This window comes from Folsomia candida, unplaced genomic scaffold, assembly GCF_002217175.1.
Source record: "Folsomia candida strain VU population unplaced genomic scaffold, ASM221717v1 Fcan01_Sc039, whole genome shotgun sequence".
Taxonomy (NCBI): Eukaryota; Metazoa; Arthropoda; class Collembola; order Entomobryomorpha; family Isotomidae; genus Folsomia; species Folsomia candida.
The window spans coordinates 895239-912866 of record NW_019091231.1 but is presented as its reverse complement, the minus strand read 5'-3'; the positions used below and the strand labels follow the sequence as shown (position 1 = coordinate 912866).

At 36.2% G+C, this 17628-nt stretch overlaps 3 protein-coding genes across 4 annotated transcripts; 2 read left to right on the top strand and 1 right to left on the bottom strand.

The window, feature by feature from the left end:
* Positions 1–1310: 1310 nt before the first annotated feature.
* Positions 1311–5945, bottom strand: LOC110861259. 2 transcript variants are annotated; one of them, XM_035844558.1, is made up of 5 exons: positions 5460–5945; positions 4391–4632; positions 3491–3664; positions 2469–2636; positions 1311–1800 (listed from the first exon to the last, which is right to left on the bottom strand). In XM_035844558.1, exons 1-5 carry the CDS (start codon positions 5614–5616, stop codon positions 1672–1674), a joined length of 870 nt encoding a protein of 289 aa, XP_035700451.1. In that variant the 5' UTR covers positions 5617–5945; the 3' UTR covers positions 1311–1671. The 2 variants fall into 2 exon arrangements, with proteins under 2 accessions (XP_035700451.1, XP_035700450.1); XM_035844557.1 differs by having other exon boundaries at positions 1311–1815; positions 5460–5939.
* Positions 5946–6701: 756 nt separating this feature from the next.
* LOC110861269 (peptidoglycan-recognition protein SB1) lies at positions 6702–8579 on the top strand. The gene is made up of 4 exons (XM_022110373.2): positions 6702–6872; positions 7287–7491; positions 8046–8170; positions 8326–8579. The coding sequence occupies exons 1-4, from the start codon at positions 6824–6826 to the stop codon at positions 8523–8525; spliced, it is 579 nt and encodes a 192-aa protein (XP_021966065.1). The 5' UTR covers positions 6702–6823; the 3' UTR covers positions 8526–8579.
* Positions 8580–9471: 892 nt separating this feature from the next.
* On the top strand, positions 9472–16239 carry LOC118433045 (BTB/POZ domain-containing protein 2-like). The gene is made up of 8 exons (XM_035844589.1): positions 9472–11028; positions 11635–11757; positions 12263–12479; positions 13043–13168; positions 13714–13920; positions 14443–14601; positions 14860–14987; positions 15556–16239. The coding sequence occupies exons 3-8, from the start codon at positions 12427–12429 to the stop codon at positions 15891–15893; spliced, it is 1011 nt and encodes a 336-aa protein (XP_035700482.1). The 5' UTR covers positions 9472–11028; positions 11635–11757; positions 12263–12426; the 3' UTR covers positions 15894–16239.
* The last annotated feature ends 1389 nt before the right edge of the window (positions 16240–17628 follow it).

Sequence of the window (17628 nt, the reverse complement as noted above, 5' to 3'; positions counted from 1 at the left end):
GGACATGTGGAGGATCTCTCCTTCTCAGGTGAAACAATGAGCAATTAAACGTGATAAATTTATGCGTAACAGGTGCAACATGACGAAAGGTACAGAATGAAATTGAACAGACCTTTACACGAATCATTTGTGGAATAGGTAAGCTATGGAAGAATACTTGTGAATGAATAAATGGGACAAATCTTGCTTCCATTTAGGTAGACTTATTATACATATTTATTCGTTACAAGATGTACGCACTGGTGAATAAAATTGGCAAAGTAGAGATTGAGTTTAAGTACACTTTTTCCTTTAATATGGTCGTACATGCAGGCATAAATATTGGTTGTCTATGGAGTACATGGCTAGATTTTTAAATTTCTAGTATCATTTTCAAGCTACGGCTGAAAATTGTTGTCCTTTTGGAATAATGGCACATGAACTTACAAGGGACACTCACGACCTGTCGTTTAAGTCCAGGGTACCCACTATGTTTTTTAAAATCTGCCAGGACCCTAGAGGAAGGATCCATTCATATTTCCGTGTAAAAGTCATATTTGGCACCATGGTGTGGCGCCAAACTTAAAATTTTGCATCTTCGACCAATTTCAAACCGCCATGGCTTTTGCAGTTTATCTCGGATCAAAGTTTTATGCTTAAACTGATCACAAAAGTCGAAATTTTTGAAAAAAATACAAAATTTCTAATTTTTGAAATATTTTTAGCATTTTTTCGACTAACCCCCATTTCTAAGAAAATTACGAAATTTTGCGAAAAGTTAAAAGCGATAATTTTGGAAACAATTTCAAGGGATAAGAAAGTTGAACTACTTGTCATGATTTTGCTAAAAATTTAGAAAATCCGTCCAGGATTTCAAAAGTTATGGCGGTTTCAAAAATAATAACACTCAAATTTTGCGAATTTGGCGCCACGGCACGACGCCAAATATGAGGTTTACATGGAAATATGAATGAATCCTTCATCTGGGGTCCTAGTAGATTCTGAAAAACATAGTGGGTATCCTGGACTCAAACGACACGTCGTGAGTGTTCCTTGTTAAACAGAAATGAGCTATCGTATGACCTTAAAAGATTTTTCGAACGACCACGGAATTATTTCGTGAAGAACAGGTTCAAGGAGCAAAATTATTACCGCCGCGAAAAATTGTAACCATGAATTTTGCAAATACCCACTATTATGAACGGATACCCTTTTCATGGGATATAAGCGTGTACATATCACATAAATCATTTTGTGTAAGGGGAATTTTATATGAAGCCGACACGTGATATTTTTGATTCAAAGTTTGACCATTTTAGAAAATTCATGTCTTCCAGTTTACTAATATGCCAATTTATTCGCTAAAATATTAATATTCCATTAAAGAAATATAAGCATATGCATCCAGTGAATATTTATGGACCTCAGTTTTGAATGAAGTACGGAATCTCTAATAGGTAAGTTAAAAAGTGGTGACCGCAGTTGGATACCAACCCGTGACCCCCTGTTTTCATGTCACGTGCTCCGACCACTGAGCTATACGGATATAAGGCTACCTTTACCGATTTTTTATTTTAATTTCTGCATTATTTCATAAATGGGTAATTGTTAGAAATTTGCTCCTTGTTACATAAATTGTGTTGTCAAGCTTTCATACATATTTTCCTGAGCTTTAGTAATTTCATGTTTTACTTATAAAGTTGAAATGTATACTATGAAACACAACAACGTGATAAAAAGGAGGATTCCAATAATTGCGATGGTTAAATATTTCCCGAAGGAGTTTTCCGTTGAGTTATCTTCTATCTCATCTTTGTAATTCTGCAGGTTAAGACCCTGATTAGAAAAGATTTAGGAATTATGAATCTAACCCATAGTTTTTGATTTCTTGGAAATTTTCAGTATTTCTTGCACTGCATTGCAAACAAGTGCAGGAAATATGAGGAAGGTGGGAGAAGTGTAAAAAAAACATGGGTCACTGAATTTTACTGACAATGGAACCTTTTTCAAGCTAGGCTAGCGAGTTATCTTACGCAAAAAATTAGGATTTGGAGCGGTTCTGGAGCTATAATCGAGCTGTGCGACAAACCTAGGCTTTGGACTTCAACAAAAAAGCTATTATTGTTTCAATTTTTTAAATTTCCAGGAAATATCCAGTTATTTTTGTGAAAAATATCAAATCATTTCTGAGCCCTGGGCGATCCGCTAGGTTCGATTACAGCTCGTTCACAGCTCTATTGCAAATCACAAGGCAAGGTTAACACATCGGCCGTAGTTAGCGGCTTATGGAGGAAAAATGCGAGAGAATATGTAAACAAAATTTGAAATTTTCGCCAAAGGGAAAAAGACTTAAGTTCCACAGGACGAGAATTTTGTGACATGATTTTTTGCATAAATCGCAAGGTGATACTGGAGTAGCTTGAATAAAGTTTCTGTTGTTAATGATAAGGACTTTCTGCCAAACTGGACTTAATAAATTAGGTTTTTACCCAAACCATAAGCGTCGCGAAGAGCAAGGTTCTCTCGGAACTGGACACTTTGTTGGAGTTCAAAGGGGGCAGAACGATCTTGAGTTGTTTGTATGTCTTAATCCCGCAGTATGTCGCGGATCGAGTTACTTTTCCAGTTGCCAAAGTCTGTCCGTCAACATTTCGAATCTACGTATGTATGGAAGTACACTCTTAGAAACCTGGTATTGAAAAAAACCTAACGGTATTGATACGTGACTCTACCGCCTTGGTATTAAACGGTTATACCATATTGGTATAGAACCGGTATTGAAATTATACCTCATGGTAGTAATTTTAATACTAATTGGTATTAAATTTTTTACCACGTAGTATTAATTCAATACCGGATCAATACCACGCGGTAGAGTCACGTATCAATACCAACGGTTATTGATTTTTTTAAGAGTGTACAAATGTATTTTCAACAAAAAATAGAAAGATTGGCATCCAAGAACTTAAAGGCATCAATAAAATCCAATAAGATATCGGTGTGGTTAGAAAAATTCATTATTAAATGGTACCAAGCGGTAATCATATAAATATGTTCTTCTCTAGCAAAGTGGTACTGTTTGTGTTGGTATTAGCGTTTAGGAATTATGGAATCAAAGTCAGAAAACCCGATTTTCTAAAAACGGGTCTTATATTTAACCGAAAACCGGTTTTGTACAGAACCTTATTTGCAGCTGATATGTAATCTTCATTTAATTTTAATTTTGTATTAAATTTTTTTAAACCAAAAAGTTTTTAAACTTCAATCGATTTCGTAAAATTTTTCAAAATTCAACTAATGGAAAGCAGGTTTTACACAAATTTGACAAATCAGAATATCCGAAAAACCGGTTTTAAGTACTGCGAGTTTTACCGTATTGGTGTATCAAATCCTTATGGTCCGGTAGTATTTTAATATCATGCGGCGTAAAATTTAATATCAAGCAATCTAGAGTTGCCTGCCTGATTATACCAGATTTCTAACAAACAGGGTAGAGATATAAATCGCGTACCATAATTCCCGCCCCACCCTCTGTATTTCTGCACGTGGTAAATCTCGGCGAGTTCTTGGGATCCGCATGCAGACCGATTTTTACCCCAGCGGTTACACCTACACCTTCTCCAGGAAGAATCCATCCGACTCGTGAGCCGGAATCCGGGTCAAACAAATCAATGTGTTCCCCGCGCTAAAAACAGTGCACGTAATTACTCTTACGCAATGTAGATAATTACTTAATTACTTGGCTTTAATTGAATCTCTTAACGTAAAATTTAAACGCTTATTTTGACAAAATTTTGACTTTTTTTCGGGCCTCATGAAGAAGACTAATTTCGTCATTAATTAATTTTCGTGTTAATTTATATATTTTCTAATACTTTGCAACAGAGGTCGACGCCGACAAATTTTCGGCGCCAGTTTTTGGTAATTTTTCGGTGGCGTCGGCGGCGCGGCGCGGCGTCGCAATGTTGAAGCTATAGGAAATCAAATTTTTCGGCGGCGGCGGCGCGTAAAATAGTACCGGCGTTGGCGGCGTCGGCGGCATATGATCGGCGGCGTCGACCTCTGCTTTGCAATTTCCCGGGTAAGATGAGATTTTTCTTATGAGAAAAATCTTAATAATAGCCTAATAACTTCGAAAGCCTATAAATTAGATTGTTTTTACGTATGTAATAAGATCGTTATGTTAAAAAAACCCAAGAAGATGAACATGTTTCAAAATTAATATTAAAATTAAAAACCTCCATAAAAGGGAACCTGAAGAAACTTACAGAATTTTTACGTAATAAAATCGTTTTGTAAAGCAACCCCGGAATATAAACATGTTTCATTTTTTGCCAATTTTTTGTTTTTGAGACGTGGAAAATTAAGACGCAAAGTTTAAAATTAAAAATCTGAATAATATGGAACTTACAGAATTTGGATAGTCGAAAGTACATCGTTCCACAAATCGTGTATCGGGATAAATTCTGTCTTGAATTAAATTTCCGATCGTCATCTTTCTTCCTTTGGAACTCGAACAGCAGAAGAACGTGTTGCCAACCTCCGCCCGGACTTCCAGAGTCGTACCAACATTTGGTCGGAGGTAGGCTCCGACCTCATCAACTACTCCGACTAGCGGGGTAATACTCATTACCGCGTTGGTGAAGGACCAGTCTGTCAATTAATTAGGCAAATTTAGTTATTATCTACCTAATTTTGCTTAATATTCGGCTCCCTCAAGATAACGTCGTATGAATTTATCCCCGAAAACTAAGAAGGGGAGCTTCATCAGTGAGAAAAAAAAATCGATGTGCGTTTTATTTTGCTTCGCCAAGCTTTCGACAAATATGTAATATTGCCTTCTTAAAGTTTAGTGCAGATAAGGCAAATATTTTACAATAATCACTCCATAATTTTTCAAGCTCAAAATATTACATTAATTCTCTGGGTAATTTATGGATTTTTGATAAATGGTAAGATTGTTGGTGTCCAAATGGAACTTATTTTCATTCCATTATTGGTGTTCATTATTAAGAGGTGAAAGCCCTTTATAAGATCGTTATGTCTGTCTGTCCGTCCGTCTGTTGGTCCGATAACTTTTGAACGTAAGGACATAGAGACTTGAAATTTTGAATGTAAACTCATACCCTTAAGACACAGGGCAAGTTCGAAGATGGATACCGTATGTCACACCCGTCAAGGTAAAAATGTCACGAAATGTCATTTAAAGGTCAAATCTGATACATATCTCAATTTGCACTGAAAATTAACCCGAATTAAATGGAGACCTCCATTTAGACCTCAAAGGTCACGAAAGGTCACTTGAATCTCATCCCTTGTTAAATTTGATACGTATTTCACAATTGTTAAGAACACGTCAGACATGTCAATTTTGACAGATTTAGCACCGACAAACAAAGTGTGGTGTTCAGTTCGACGTACTACCCACTACTTTCACCCCTTGGTTACATTCGTTGTAACGGTTTATTATCATTACTCACCGGGATAAGTGACGATCATTTGTTGTCCGACTTCATCCCGGCGCAAGGGGGCAATTACCACGTCGTAGGAATCCTCACCGTCCTGGTCAAACTGTAAAATTGTAGAGTCTCGAGGATTTGGTGGTTCATTTAGCACGAGAATAGCCGTGTCTTCCATTTCTTTAAGGGTACAAATAAATTGTGACAAACAATATTGTTATAAGATGTAAATGTAAGCTTAATATTTAAAAAATGGACGAATAACTGTTGGAAAAGAGTGAATAAATTTATTTATGTTAATTGAGGTTATAAATTACATTTGCTAATATAAAAGCATAATAAATATGTGGGCTCAATTATACTTTCAGGTGTGGAGGATTCGAGGATAATTTGATATCTAATCTTTGTTATGCGTCAGTGGTATTGATGGATCTTTGTTCACCTTGAATTACAATAGTTTGAACGAAATTAACCTTGTGTATACTTCAAAATAGTGTTACCCATTTGAAAAATATATACATGCAGTCTGATTTTAGGAGAGCGTACAAAATGGAGAGTAAACTGCATTTTTTTGCGATGTTGATACCACTAAATTCTCTGGATTTGGTAAAGTTAACTATATACAAAATTTATGTAGAGTGCATTTACTTTTCAAAAGGGTAACTTTATTTTTTAGAGTGCATGCAAAGACCCGTGCATGAGTTGTCCGAACAAATAACCGTGAGGATAAGGTGACAATGTCCTTTAATCCCCACTTCACAGAGGCATGCTTGTGCCCACTGATCAGCGATATTAATAGTCTGAAAAAAAAATCTGAAAACAATCTGAAAAAAATCTGAAAATCAGGAAACCTCCTGGAAAACAATTTACATTATTTTCTAAAAACGTAGTAACCTCTCAGAAAAATGTCCAAGGAATTAAGACTATAAATATTGACAGTAGTATGTATCCAACACCAGGCCGCCTGCCCTTCTAAAATCGATGGCATCCTTTATGGGTGGCCCCTTTAACTGTCATCGCTTGGGATAAATATTCCTGCCAGCCACTTGATATCCTTCGTTGCTTATCATTGTGAGTATCATTGGCCAAGGATCTGGAGGTAGAGCTTGGTGGTGGTAACGTTGCGAGATAGACGAGAGAATATGCTTGATAACATGGCAAGGTATGAATAGCCAATACTTATTTTGGGGGAATTTAAACAACGTTCCGCCGTCTCTGAATATTGCGCAACTCATATCTGACTGATTACATATTTTTAGCCTGTACATAACGCGAGGAAAGAGTGAAGTTTGCGTAGCCTAAATTATTTAATAATAAATCGTTAAATATTTATTATCTGCCACATCCCATATTTGTTGGACATAGATTTTTAACTTGTGGCTGAAATGAGGCAGATTCTGTTATTCGGATTGCTTGTCTTCGCTTATGTTAAAGGTGAGAAGATCATTTTATTTGAAAATTATCATAGAAAAATGTAAGGGGTTTCTGGCATAATGTGGACAGCGAGGTAATGCAAAGGACAAAATAAGGACAGAACGTTTTGCACGAAAAACATGGACAAGGGTAAAATACTTATGTATGAACGTCGACATAATGTGGAAAATGTATTAAAAATGTGAGGAATGCAATTTATTTAAAACAAAATGTACATCATTCATTTTTGTCCTTACTTTAAAAGTATGCAGATTGTGCTTTTCCATATTTTGGACGTGTATTTTGACGTCGATTCCTTGTTTTGTCCACATTATGCCAAAAATTCAGGTTTTGGAAAAAATTTGTGCGACTTTGATGCACAATTTTGCTGTTATTTCAATTTACATATACGAAAAATTATTTTTTCTCGAGCAGGAGAATGTCCCGCGATGTATCAGCGCTTCCAGTGGGGTGCGGCGCCCCCTCCGCAAACCATCCCGATGCCGCCAACCGTTCCGAACGTAGTAATTCACCACTCCGCGACGCGGACTTGCACCTCCGTTTCAGACTGTTTCGCGCTGATTAAATCCTTTCAAACGAACCATATGACGGAGCGGGGTTGGGATGATATTGCCTACTCGTGAGTACATATAATATAATATTTGATCTCTTTAAAATTTATCTGTTTACATATTTGCGAAAAATTCGCTTCATTGCGTATTTGCTATTTGACAAAAACCGAAAAATACTCACCAAGTCGGCATAAAGAAATTTTAATTAAATTGTCTGGACAATTTGAATTACAAAAATACAAATTTTTAATATGGCTGTGTTTGTGGTCAATCTCTTTAAGCCAAAAATTGATTTTGACGTCTTGTAATTATTTACAAGATGGATGTATAAATATAGATATACTAGCGTATAAGCCCGTCTCCCGCCGGGCGACGGGCTTATTTGATTTTCGTGAAAATTAAGTGGCATTGCTAATAATGGCACCGATTTTTTTTATTGTGTCTATATTATTTGCCGGAAATGTCTGTTGGCAAGCTAAGTGAAACTTTGACTACTTTCACTTCCGTCACGGAAAATTACTTTTACTTCCGTTGTAGACAAACATTTCCAGCTTATAATATACATAGATGTATTTTTTGAAGAAATATCTAAAAGATTTCTGTATTTTACAAACATGCTAAGATTTCTTATTGGTGGGGATGGAAATTTGTACGAGGGGCGTGGCTGGGGGAGACAAGTGCAAGGGACGCAACCACCCGAGTGGAACTATTTGGGGTACACGTTCTGTCTGATTGGCACCTTTGAAGGTGGCTTATTACTTAATTAGTATTTAAGTAATTAATATAATTTTACCCAGGTTTACATCGACCTATTTACTTAATTATTTTCCCGTGTTCATTTTAAGATAATAATTACCTCATAAATAGTGGCTTTAACAAAATTTTGCTCCAAATGTATGCAGACGAGCTGCCCACCGCGGAACAACTCGAGCGATTAAATAACTTGATTAACTGCGCCTGGGGGGATGGTCACGTTCCTGAAAATTACACGTTGCGCGGCCATCGCGACGTTTATGCCGGCACGGCATGTCCAGGTCAAGCTTTTTACGACCAGATTCAAACCTGGCCGCATTACAATGCCTCCTTAGCTACGTCAAACTAAGAAATGTTTTTGTCGAGTCACGTAATAAATAGCAATGCTAAAATTTCGAAACAATTGAGCTTGGAACGAACCCTTTTCATTGACATGTTTATATTTATGAGAACTTTATTTTGAAATATTTGTGCGTATTTTGGTCAATTATGTTTGTGTTTCGGACGCATACATAGTTATTCAAGGCATGTAGAAGTCATGACTTGTTAAAGAATCTCGACTAAAAATTTGGATGGTTTTCGCGTCGAAATTTGTACCCCAATTTTCTGCACAAAACCTGTATTCAAAAAACCACGTGGCACAACACGTTACTATTTGTAACGTAATTATAATTAAGACATGCTTTCTCCACGTGCGTGATGAATTTCACCAATGTTTGGCCCAAGATTGGATGCATATGTAGATATTTACTAGTGAAAATTAATTTACATACATACGTAGGTGTTTTATTATTGATTTTCAAAAGGTATGTTCCGCACTGTTTCTGACCAAAATTTTGATGAAATAACAAACTTTAGATACATCTAGGATGCTGTGATTTTTTTCAGCCCTTTAGGTTAACATTAACACTAGCAATAAATCAGCAAACTTTACCTCGACGGAAAAAATGTCACATTTGCAAATTAAACATCGTAGTGTGATTTAAATTTTATTGCTGGAGGGGAAATATGTGTCGCAGATTTATGATCGAATGCTTAAAGTTTACGATGGAAACTGCTCAACACAAAGCACAAATACAATTGGGTCGATAAGTTCAAATAAAGGCGAGAAGATGTCCCAAACAAAAAAGTCGCCAGGATACCCAAAATCGGTTTCCACCGCAGAAAACCTCCAGAAACTTAAAGACCCAATTATTAGAGATCCACGATTGAAACTGTCCTATTTAGCAGATGAGATGGGTGTTCCAAAACCAATAATTTGTTCCATGTTAACTGAAGACTTAGGTATGAAAATGGATTCCTTCTGTTGGGTATCAAAATTGCTTTTGGCATCTCAAAAACAAGATCGAGTTGCTTTTGCAATGCAAATTTTGAGCTTTTAAATGAATACTGGAACCTGTATCATATTTTAGTAGTTGAATAAGATACTTGGGTTTACTATTATGACCCGACGACCACACAATAATTCATGCATTGGAAGCACGGGGGATTTCCACCACACATAAAAGGAAAAGTGCAAAAATCTGCCAAAAAATTGATGATCATCAGTTTGAAGGATACCGAAGGTCTCCTCCTTATAAAATTTATTGCTAGAATTACTACGATAAATGGGGTCGCGTATGCAGGAACCCAAAAGGAGCTGCGTTCTGCGGTTGAAAAGAAACGCGGGGTCAAAATAAAGAGTTGGCCTTTTTTTAGACGACAACGCGCCACCAAATACCTCACTGTTTTAGAGAGCTGATGCAGACGAAAATCGCTTTACCTGCACAGACCACCCCCCGTGCAGTCCAGACAGGACCCTTAGTGATTATTATCCGTTTCAAACGTTGAAGAAAAACATCAGGGGGAAACGATTTTAGGATGATAATGGAATCAAGTCGTAAATTTTTGCATATTTTCGAGGTAAATTTCGATGATTTGTTGCGGGTGTTTCTTTTAACCGATTGAGCTGAAGAAAATCACGACTTCCAAAATGTTTTTGAAGTTTGTTATTTCATCAAAATTTTGGTCAGAAACAGTGCGGAACATACCTTTTGAAAATCAATAATAGAACACCCACGTATACTGAGCAATATCACTCACAAAACAGCAAATCCATAACAGTCGTTGTGCACGGTTCCATCTTTTACGGACCTATATTAGTTTTCCATGTAAGATCCCACATTTCACGATGAGAAGAGAAATCATGCCCTAAACTCATGAACCAAACTGCACGCGTAACGACTTGCTATGGAAATGTACCCTGCCTGTGTCGATCAGACAAAGGAAGGGGGAAAGATTACGCACTATTGCGAGGATCACACAGAACTATGGGTATGTAGGTACTCGGGCAAACACGCTTTTTCCGAGGAAACTTGTTTACCCTGCAGACAAGGGGAAAGTTCCCGAGACACAGGTTGGTTTCTTCAGTGGTTTTAGAAACATTGAGAATTGCACACTTGTCAAAAATTGGGAGAAATAGATCTTTCTTCTCGACATCTTTACATTCCATATGTTTCCCACATTTACTCTCATGAGTTTTAAGTGAAGATTACATAATTTTAAAAAATTGAAGACAACTAACTACAAAAAATTGAATAGTTGTCAAAAACCTAAAAGAATAGTTTATTTTTTCCATATATTTCCCTTATTTACATATTTAACTTAAATAGTTTAGGAAACCTATAAATAAAACGAACTCATTAACACTATCGGAGGAGGATACGCTGTTTTCCTCATATTTGATCGACTTTCCGCTAGAACCACGAGTAAACTGGGATTGGACGTCGGGTCATGGTGATCGATTAGAAAATCTCGTGGAGACCGGATTTCGACACGATTTGACCCTCCATCTTCGCCCGGAAGGAGTAAGGGTATGTATGAAAGTTTACTAATTTTCTACTTAGTATTTATGTACAATTACATACAACGCGTGTAACCAAGGGGTGAAAGCAATAGCTATAATGTTGTCTTTGCCTGTAGAAAAACTGATATGCGTACGTGAATTCGACATTTGTGATAAATGGATACAATTAACATTTACTTTTACTGACCTTTCGAAACCTTTGAGGTCAAAATAGAGGTCATTATTGAAAGTATTTTATTAATTATTTATTTGTCATGCTGATTTCAGTCTGATTTTGTGAATAAATTCATGAATAATGAACGAACAATTTTTAAAGGTTTTGTGAATGAGTTCATTTCATGTTCATGAATAATAAAAGTATATTGTTTTTCATTTTTCGCGTTATGCTTAATACATGTGGTACATGGAGAAATCCATCCAATAAAGAGTTACAAATGAATAATGAATGAATATATATTTTTTTTAATAAATGAGTTAGGAGTGAACAATGTCTTTCAATTTTTTAATTATATGAATTTTAAATGAATAAATGTATATTTCTTGAACACAATTGAACAGATATAATTATGTAAGTATGTGTCAACCTGGAGTTTAATTGTCTATTTCTTTGCAGATTCCAGTCCACAGAATCTTCCTCGAGACTGGATCTCCCGTTCTGAACGACAGGATCACTCCTCTCATGGACGAATTAGTCGTGGAGAATGTGAGCAGCCATATTTTGAAGTTGCTCATCAAGGTAAAAAATATTTAAGGTTGAACTATTTACACATCGCTAAAATCACAAAACTCAACACATTCATAATCCTTTCTCGGCTTGGGTAATTTATTTAAAAACTGTGGACAATTTTTTCGCCTGTAAGTTGATTAACAGTGGTGACTTTTTTCAAAATAATTTACAATTTTAAGTTTAGTGAATAGTTTTGCAAAAATTGGGAAGAATTAAATTTGCCGTCCAAAATTTTTAAACAAATTTCACAGACGAAAACTGAAATTAAAAATTGGTTGATTTTGGGCATGGGTCATCGAGTCCTACGTTAGGAGACGCTCATAAATTATGTGACGCAAAAATCCCGATTTTCTGAATCCCCCGCCCCCCTTTAACATATATCACATAGCCCCGATATCATTAAAGAGTTGGGTTGGACCCTCGTAATCTAGCGTTACATAATTTATGAACGTCCCCTTAATACATAAATATACGCCAAAATTCTAAAATATAACTATTTTGTGTTTGCTTCAAGTACTTGTATACCGGGAGAGGTCGGACGTTGTTGAGGTGGCCGATGTACCGAAATTAATCCTGGTGGCGGCACAATTTAAAATCCGCGGTTTGTGGGAAGATTGTGCTGCCCTGTTGAAAGGAGAAAATGGATTGGAACACGTGTTGTCCTTATTTCAAAGTGGGATGGAACACGCTTTCGGAGATATTATTCAGTCCACCCTCGAATTAATTTGCAGGTAATGAAGGAAAAACACTTTTAAAAATAATGTTACCATTTTGAAAACTACACGCTTAGAAATCCAGTATTAAAATAATACCAGGCAGTATTCATGTTTGACTCTACCAACTTGGTGTTGATAAATAGTACCGTGTAGTAATAACCCGGTGTTAAAGTTTTGCAACACTGGTCTCAAATTTTTCTACGAATTTTTCTGCGGTAATAATAAGTTGTACCCTGTGGTAATGGCTTGGTAATAAAGTTTAACCATCATGGTAACAAATTTTTACTACCTGGCAAAATATTATTATCAAATTTATTACCGAGAAATCATTACCTGCGTAACTTTACCGGATTATTAAGAGTGCATAAATTATAAATTAAATAAAATATTCGAAATCCTGGGTAAAATTTACTCTAAATTTTTGCATTCTTTATTAAATTTAGAATTCAGAGGTCGTGCACTTCTGAAAAAGTATTATTTTTAAGAGTGTCCTCAACGAAATAAAAAATTTTGAAGTCAATAAGTCAAAATTTGGGTAGTATAATTTATTTTAAATAATTATGCATTTTTGTGGACAGGAATGCCAGGAAAGTTTTGAAATCTGAAGAATTCACGAATCTACGACTTGACTGCTTAATCGAAATTATTCAGCAGGATTCACTCAAAGTTGGAAATGAGATAGAGGTTTTTGAGGCCGTGTATCGGTGAGAATTTAAATATTATATCTATTAGCCTAACAATGGAGTTCTCTAGTGTATTTTGATCAAATTAGTACCAATCAATCACAAATTTATTTAGCATGATGTTTGCGACACATAAATACGATTCCCCAATGGGAACGTTTGGCGGAGGTATTTGCACCCGATGTGCTACATAAAAACGTCCCTTAAAGTCCACACTTTCCCAGCTTACCCTGCAAATTCTCCTCTTCGAATGCAAATTTCCCCTGTAAACATGCTCATTGCCAGATCTTGTATTTTATAAATTTCATACTAATTAAATTCGTGATCACTTCGAGTTAATTTGGCCAAAATCGTGGAGCATAAGCTGCGAGAATTCGACTGTAAGGGACCGTTCATGAATTATGTAGTGCAAAAATCGGGATTTTCTAGACCCCCTACCTCCCTTTAATATTTGTTACATATTTATGATTAGAGCGTTAGACCCCAGTCTCGCTTTACATTATTTATGAACGGCACCTAAGGTAAACGATAAATACATTTTGAATGGAATTTTTCTAAATTTGCAGCTGGGGTCTGGCCGAATGTGCGCGGCGCTCGTTGGATCCCAGCAACCCGGAAAATCTCCGCTTCTGTCTGGCCAAACCGTTGAATTATATTCGGTTCCCGTTAATGGATCCCGAGGAGTTTACGCTTGTCGTGTCGAGCAAGAAACTGCTCAGCCTGGAGGAGTCCGTCGAACTCTTGACCACTTTTCTCGTCCCGGCGGAACGGAGGTATATAATTTTATCCCGGAAAATAATCACACCCTTAGAAAACTGGTATTAAATTAGTACCTACTGGAGTACATAAATATGTATGTATGTATGTGCACTTTTATAAACCCGGTGTTAATCGACAGTAAACGATGTACAGAAATATGTGTCTTCACCGAATGGTATGGTGATAATGTTTTTCACCTCTTGGTGATATATCTTGCCCGCACGGGGACAAATTGTCACTGACTGGTGTTAGTTTTACCACCATTAGGCGAGGCAAATTATTACCACTACATGCACAACGTTTGGTAACGATTAACACCAGGTTTTTAAGAGTGTGCATGACTCTAAATACTAGTTGGAATTATCGTTTAGTATGTAATTTTGTGGTAATGAAAAATTTACCACTCAGGTACCAACTACTACCAATTTGGTAGGAAGCCATTAACAAATCATTACCAGTATGTAAATATGTATGGGATTTGCGTGTTAAGATTTTTAACAGTCCATAACATACTTTATTTGTACATAATCTTGCAGAAAGTTGCTCCCCGCGGGGAGATTTATTTCAAATCCACGCTTCTACATAACCGACCCCGGTAATGGGATTTTCATCGGTCGGAAATTTACTAGTAGTTCGAGACAAGTTCAAACTGTCTTCTCTCGCTCGGGAAACCCCAACGGGAGCGAAACCATCACGTAAGAAATAAAAATGAAGAGATTCTCAACGTTTAAGGGAACGCCCATATATTACGTCTTCAAAATATGTAAATTATGTGAATTTTGGTAGCGTATCTTATGCATGTTAAGGTTAACATGATTAGGAGAGAGATGGTTCAAAAATTGACTTTTTTAAATAACGTAATGAATGAACGTTCCCTAATAACTGCTCGGCTGAAGAAATGTATTTTAAAATTTTTAATGACACTTTACACCATCGCATTGTCAAATTTGCAGATTTAAGTCGACTCATGCCTTGATCCTGAAATCCATTTGTGTTCCGAAAGCATTATTCCAAACTCACGGGCCATCCTACGTGTACAGCTATACTTCTGTAAAAGCCTGCGTCGTCGCGTCTTCCAAAGGTTAGACATTCCTGTTCACATTCATTCATTTAATTGTTAATGAATAAAATATTCAAGCATTCTTTAATAAAGTCGTGAATAACTAGGGAACACTTTTTTCAAAAATTTTCTAATATGCATTGAATAGATACCTACATACAAATTTATTCATTTAATCTTCATGAGGAATGAATGTATAATTTTATTTGTTTATCATTTTTCATGGTTTGGGTATATACTTATGTGTTGAACAATTCATCTATCTAAGAAGGGGAAATGAATAAAAAATAAATAATGCCGAGACGAGCCGGTTGAAAACTTTTTCCAATTCATCGATCCGAATCTGAATTTTGAACAGAAATTTGAATTTCTTAAGAGAAAAATATTCAAACCGAACCAAATAATTGGGATTCGGTTCGAATCAATACCTTCACCGGGCTTCGGGTAACCGACTCAACTCTGAAATAATGAAAAAATATTCATGTATCTTCAGATTTGGATTTTATAGGTTTTTGAACCATAAATGAATAACTTTTTCCCAATTTTTTATGATGAATGAATTTTGAATGAAGAACTATTTTATGAACAGGTTTTGCTTCAAACGGAATCCCCTGTGATGAAAGCGACCCAAACGTTTTAGGCATTCCGCTTAATCCGCCGATCAAACTAGGCACTGAAGGAAAACTCACTCTTTCATTCTCCGGAAAATTAAGTTTCCATCAAACCACGAGCAACGCGTGCAGCTGGACCAGCCTCAGTTTGGGAGATGTTTTCCCGTCCGATGGGTTCAACAAGGTGGTCACAAACTACGGAAATTTCCTTAATGTGGCCGATTTTGAGGGGGAAATTCAGATCGAACGACCTCCCTGGCACGGTCTTCCTTTAAATTGTGGTATTATAGAAATGTTGGAGTTCGAACTAGCCTGATTTCCCGGTTCGGAAAATATTATCATAATTTAATCAGCATACTCACGGAAACTTTGCAAATGCAAATAATTTCGCAAATTCGGACGCTAAATACTTTAAACATTTCGAATAATTCATAAAAACAGGTTAAAATTTGATCTGATAGATTTGCGAAATCGTATTTTGCGAATCCATCGTGCAATATTTTTTTTAAGCGTATGGAGAAAGCTGTAAAGGGTAGACTCATGTTATTTTTTGCTCATATATCTTATTTACATACTATTAGTCAGTACAAACGTATTTATTTAACTTATCATGTTTAGTTTTCCAACATTTTTTATGTAGTTTCAATAATTACTAATATGTAAATACGTGGGTATATGTAATTCTTAACTTTTAATTATTGTCGCGACGAATGTATGTAGTTATTAATTTCTGGGAATATGTACATATATACGAAAACCAAAGCGCAATCGTGTAAATATATCAATAAATGTATGATAATAATAGTGACCAGATTTTTTACAATATTTATTAATCCGTGGTGTGAAAGCATGAAATAATTTTATTTTGTAAAGTAATATTCCGAGTGGTTGTGTATCGAAAAACGTTCCCTGGGTACATTATACTTTGGTTTTTAAAAGGAGCAATCTACCCTCGCATAGGTCACACCAACCTGGTGGGGGGATCAAATCGAGCACATGCATTATGCACGGCCCTATACTTACCTAACTCAATTTAGAGGAGGGTGAAACTAGCAAATTTGCATGAAATATCTGGGGCCTTAAAAAATTTCATATTTTAGCGAAACATCGGCCGGATCGATTGCACCCACTACCAAGCAAGTTGACAACCATCCCCCCTCATGATATCTGAAAATTTAAAGGATGGAAAATTTAAATTAAATAAATACAAAATTGGAAATTAGTCCGAGTTTAATCTCCCCTTCCACGAACACAGTTCTTGCCATTCAGTATGTTTTCCATCCTGACTCTATCCTTGGCTAATTTTCTTGCAAAATTGCCAAAAAATCTGTCTCGGAACATATTGAAAATGCGATCTTGACCACTACATGGTGCAAAGTTGCGCAAAAACCGGGACGCGGTCATACTACCGAAAGAATTGAATAAATAAATCAAAAGCCCACCTGGTCGCTTAGTGAGGAAACAGATAACCTGATCAAGCTGAGAAAATACTTTACCCTTTCTCACTTTATGCGCTAAAGCTTCATAATATATGTACATACATACGTTAGTCCTTTAATCGGACCGAGTTTAGCGCGTCAAGTGAGATTGAACGGCTGACCAATTTGATCTATTTCACGGTCAATAATTACATCCCGGTCAGAAATATTTCCAATTTGTTGAGCTATATCTGCCCTTACGTGAACCTTTAGCAAAACAGCTTTAGCAAAACAGCTCTCATCGAAACAGTTCGGAGGTTGAATTCTGTTAATTTATTATGGTGTGAGAGTAAGTATGAATTCACAGAATAAATTCGTTCTGTTAAATTACAAAAATACTCAACTTATCAGTTTTTATCAGTTCCGTAACACTCTTAAAAACAATGTTGCTCTTTTGGAAATCAACCAACTATAAATTTTGTTTACCCAATGTATACAGAATCTGGGGCAAACTTTCCTCGTTATAATGAAAATGCTCCATATTGGGGGTGGCTCAACTCTTTAAAATGTAGCTGAGACAATTGTCGTTTTGTAAGAAACCGTTTAATTCGGGGGTAAGATAAAAGTCGTCCT

What these genes read in the sequence shown, in the direction of transcription:
- LOC118433045 (XM_035844589.1), top strand. Translation starts at nt 12,427, where the DNA reads ATGGAACACGCTTTCGGAGATATTATTCAGTCCACCCTCGAATTAATT. An exon ending in ACCCTCGAATTAATTTGCAG is followed by an intron (nt 12,480 to 13,042) that starts GTAATGAAGGAA and finishes TTTTGTGGACAG; the next exon opens with GAATGCCAGGAAAGTTTTGA. An exon ending in CGTCGTCGCGTCTTCCAAAG is followed by an intron (nt 14,988 to 15,555) that starts GTTAGACATTCC and finishes TTTTATGAACAG; the next exon opens with GTTTTGCTTCAAACGGAATC.
- LOC110861269 (XM_022110373.2), top strand. Translation starts at nt 6,824, where the DNA reads ATGAGGCAGATTCTGTTATTCGGATTGCTTGTCTTCGCTTATGTTAAA. An exon ending in TGGGATGATATTGCCTACTC is followed by an intron (nt 7,492 to 8,045) that starts GTGAGTACATAT and finishes AAACATGCTAAG; the next exon opens with ATTTCTTATTGGTGGGGATG. An exon ending in TCTGATTGGCACCTTTGAAG is followed by an intron (nt 8,171 to 8,325) that starts GTGGCTTATTAC and finishes AAATGTATGCAG; the next exon opens with ACGAGCTGCCCACCGCGGAA.
- LOC110861259 (XM_035844557.1), bottom strand. Translation starts at nt 5,616, where the DNA reads ATGGAAGACACGGCTATTCTCGTGCTAAATGAACCACCAAATCCTCGA. An exon ending in CTTTCGACTATCCAAATTCT is followed by an intron (nt 3,665 to 4,390) that starts GTAAGTTCCATA and finishes CACTGTTTTTAG; the next exon opens with CGCGGGGAACACATTGATTT. An exon ending in TCGCGACGCTTATGGTTTGG is followed by an intron (nt 1,816 to 2,468) that starts GTAAAAACCTAA and finishes TTTTCTAATCAG; the next exon opens with GGTCTTAACCTGCAGAATTA.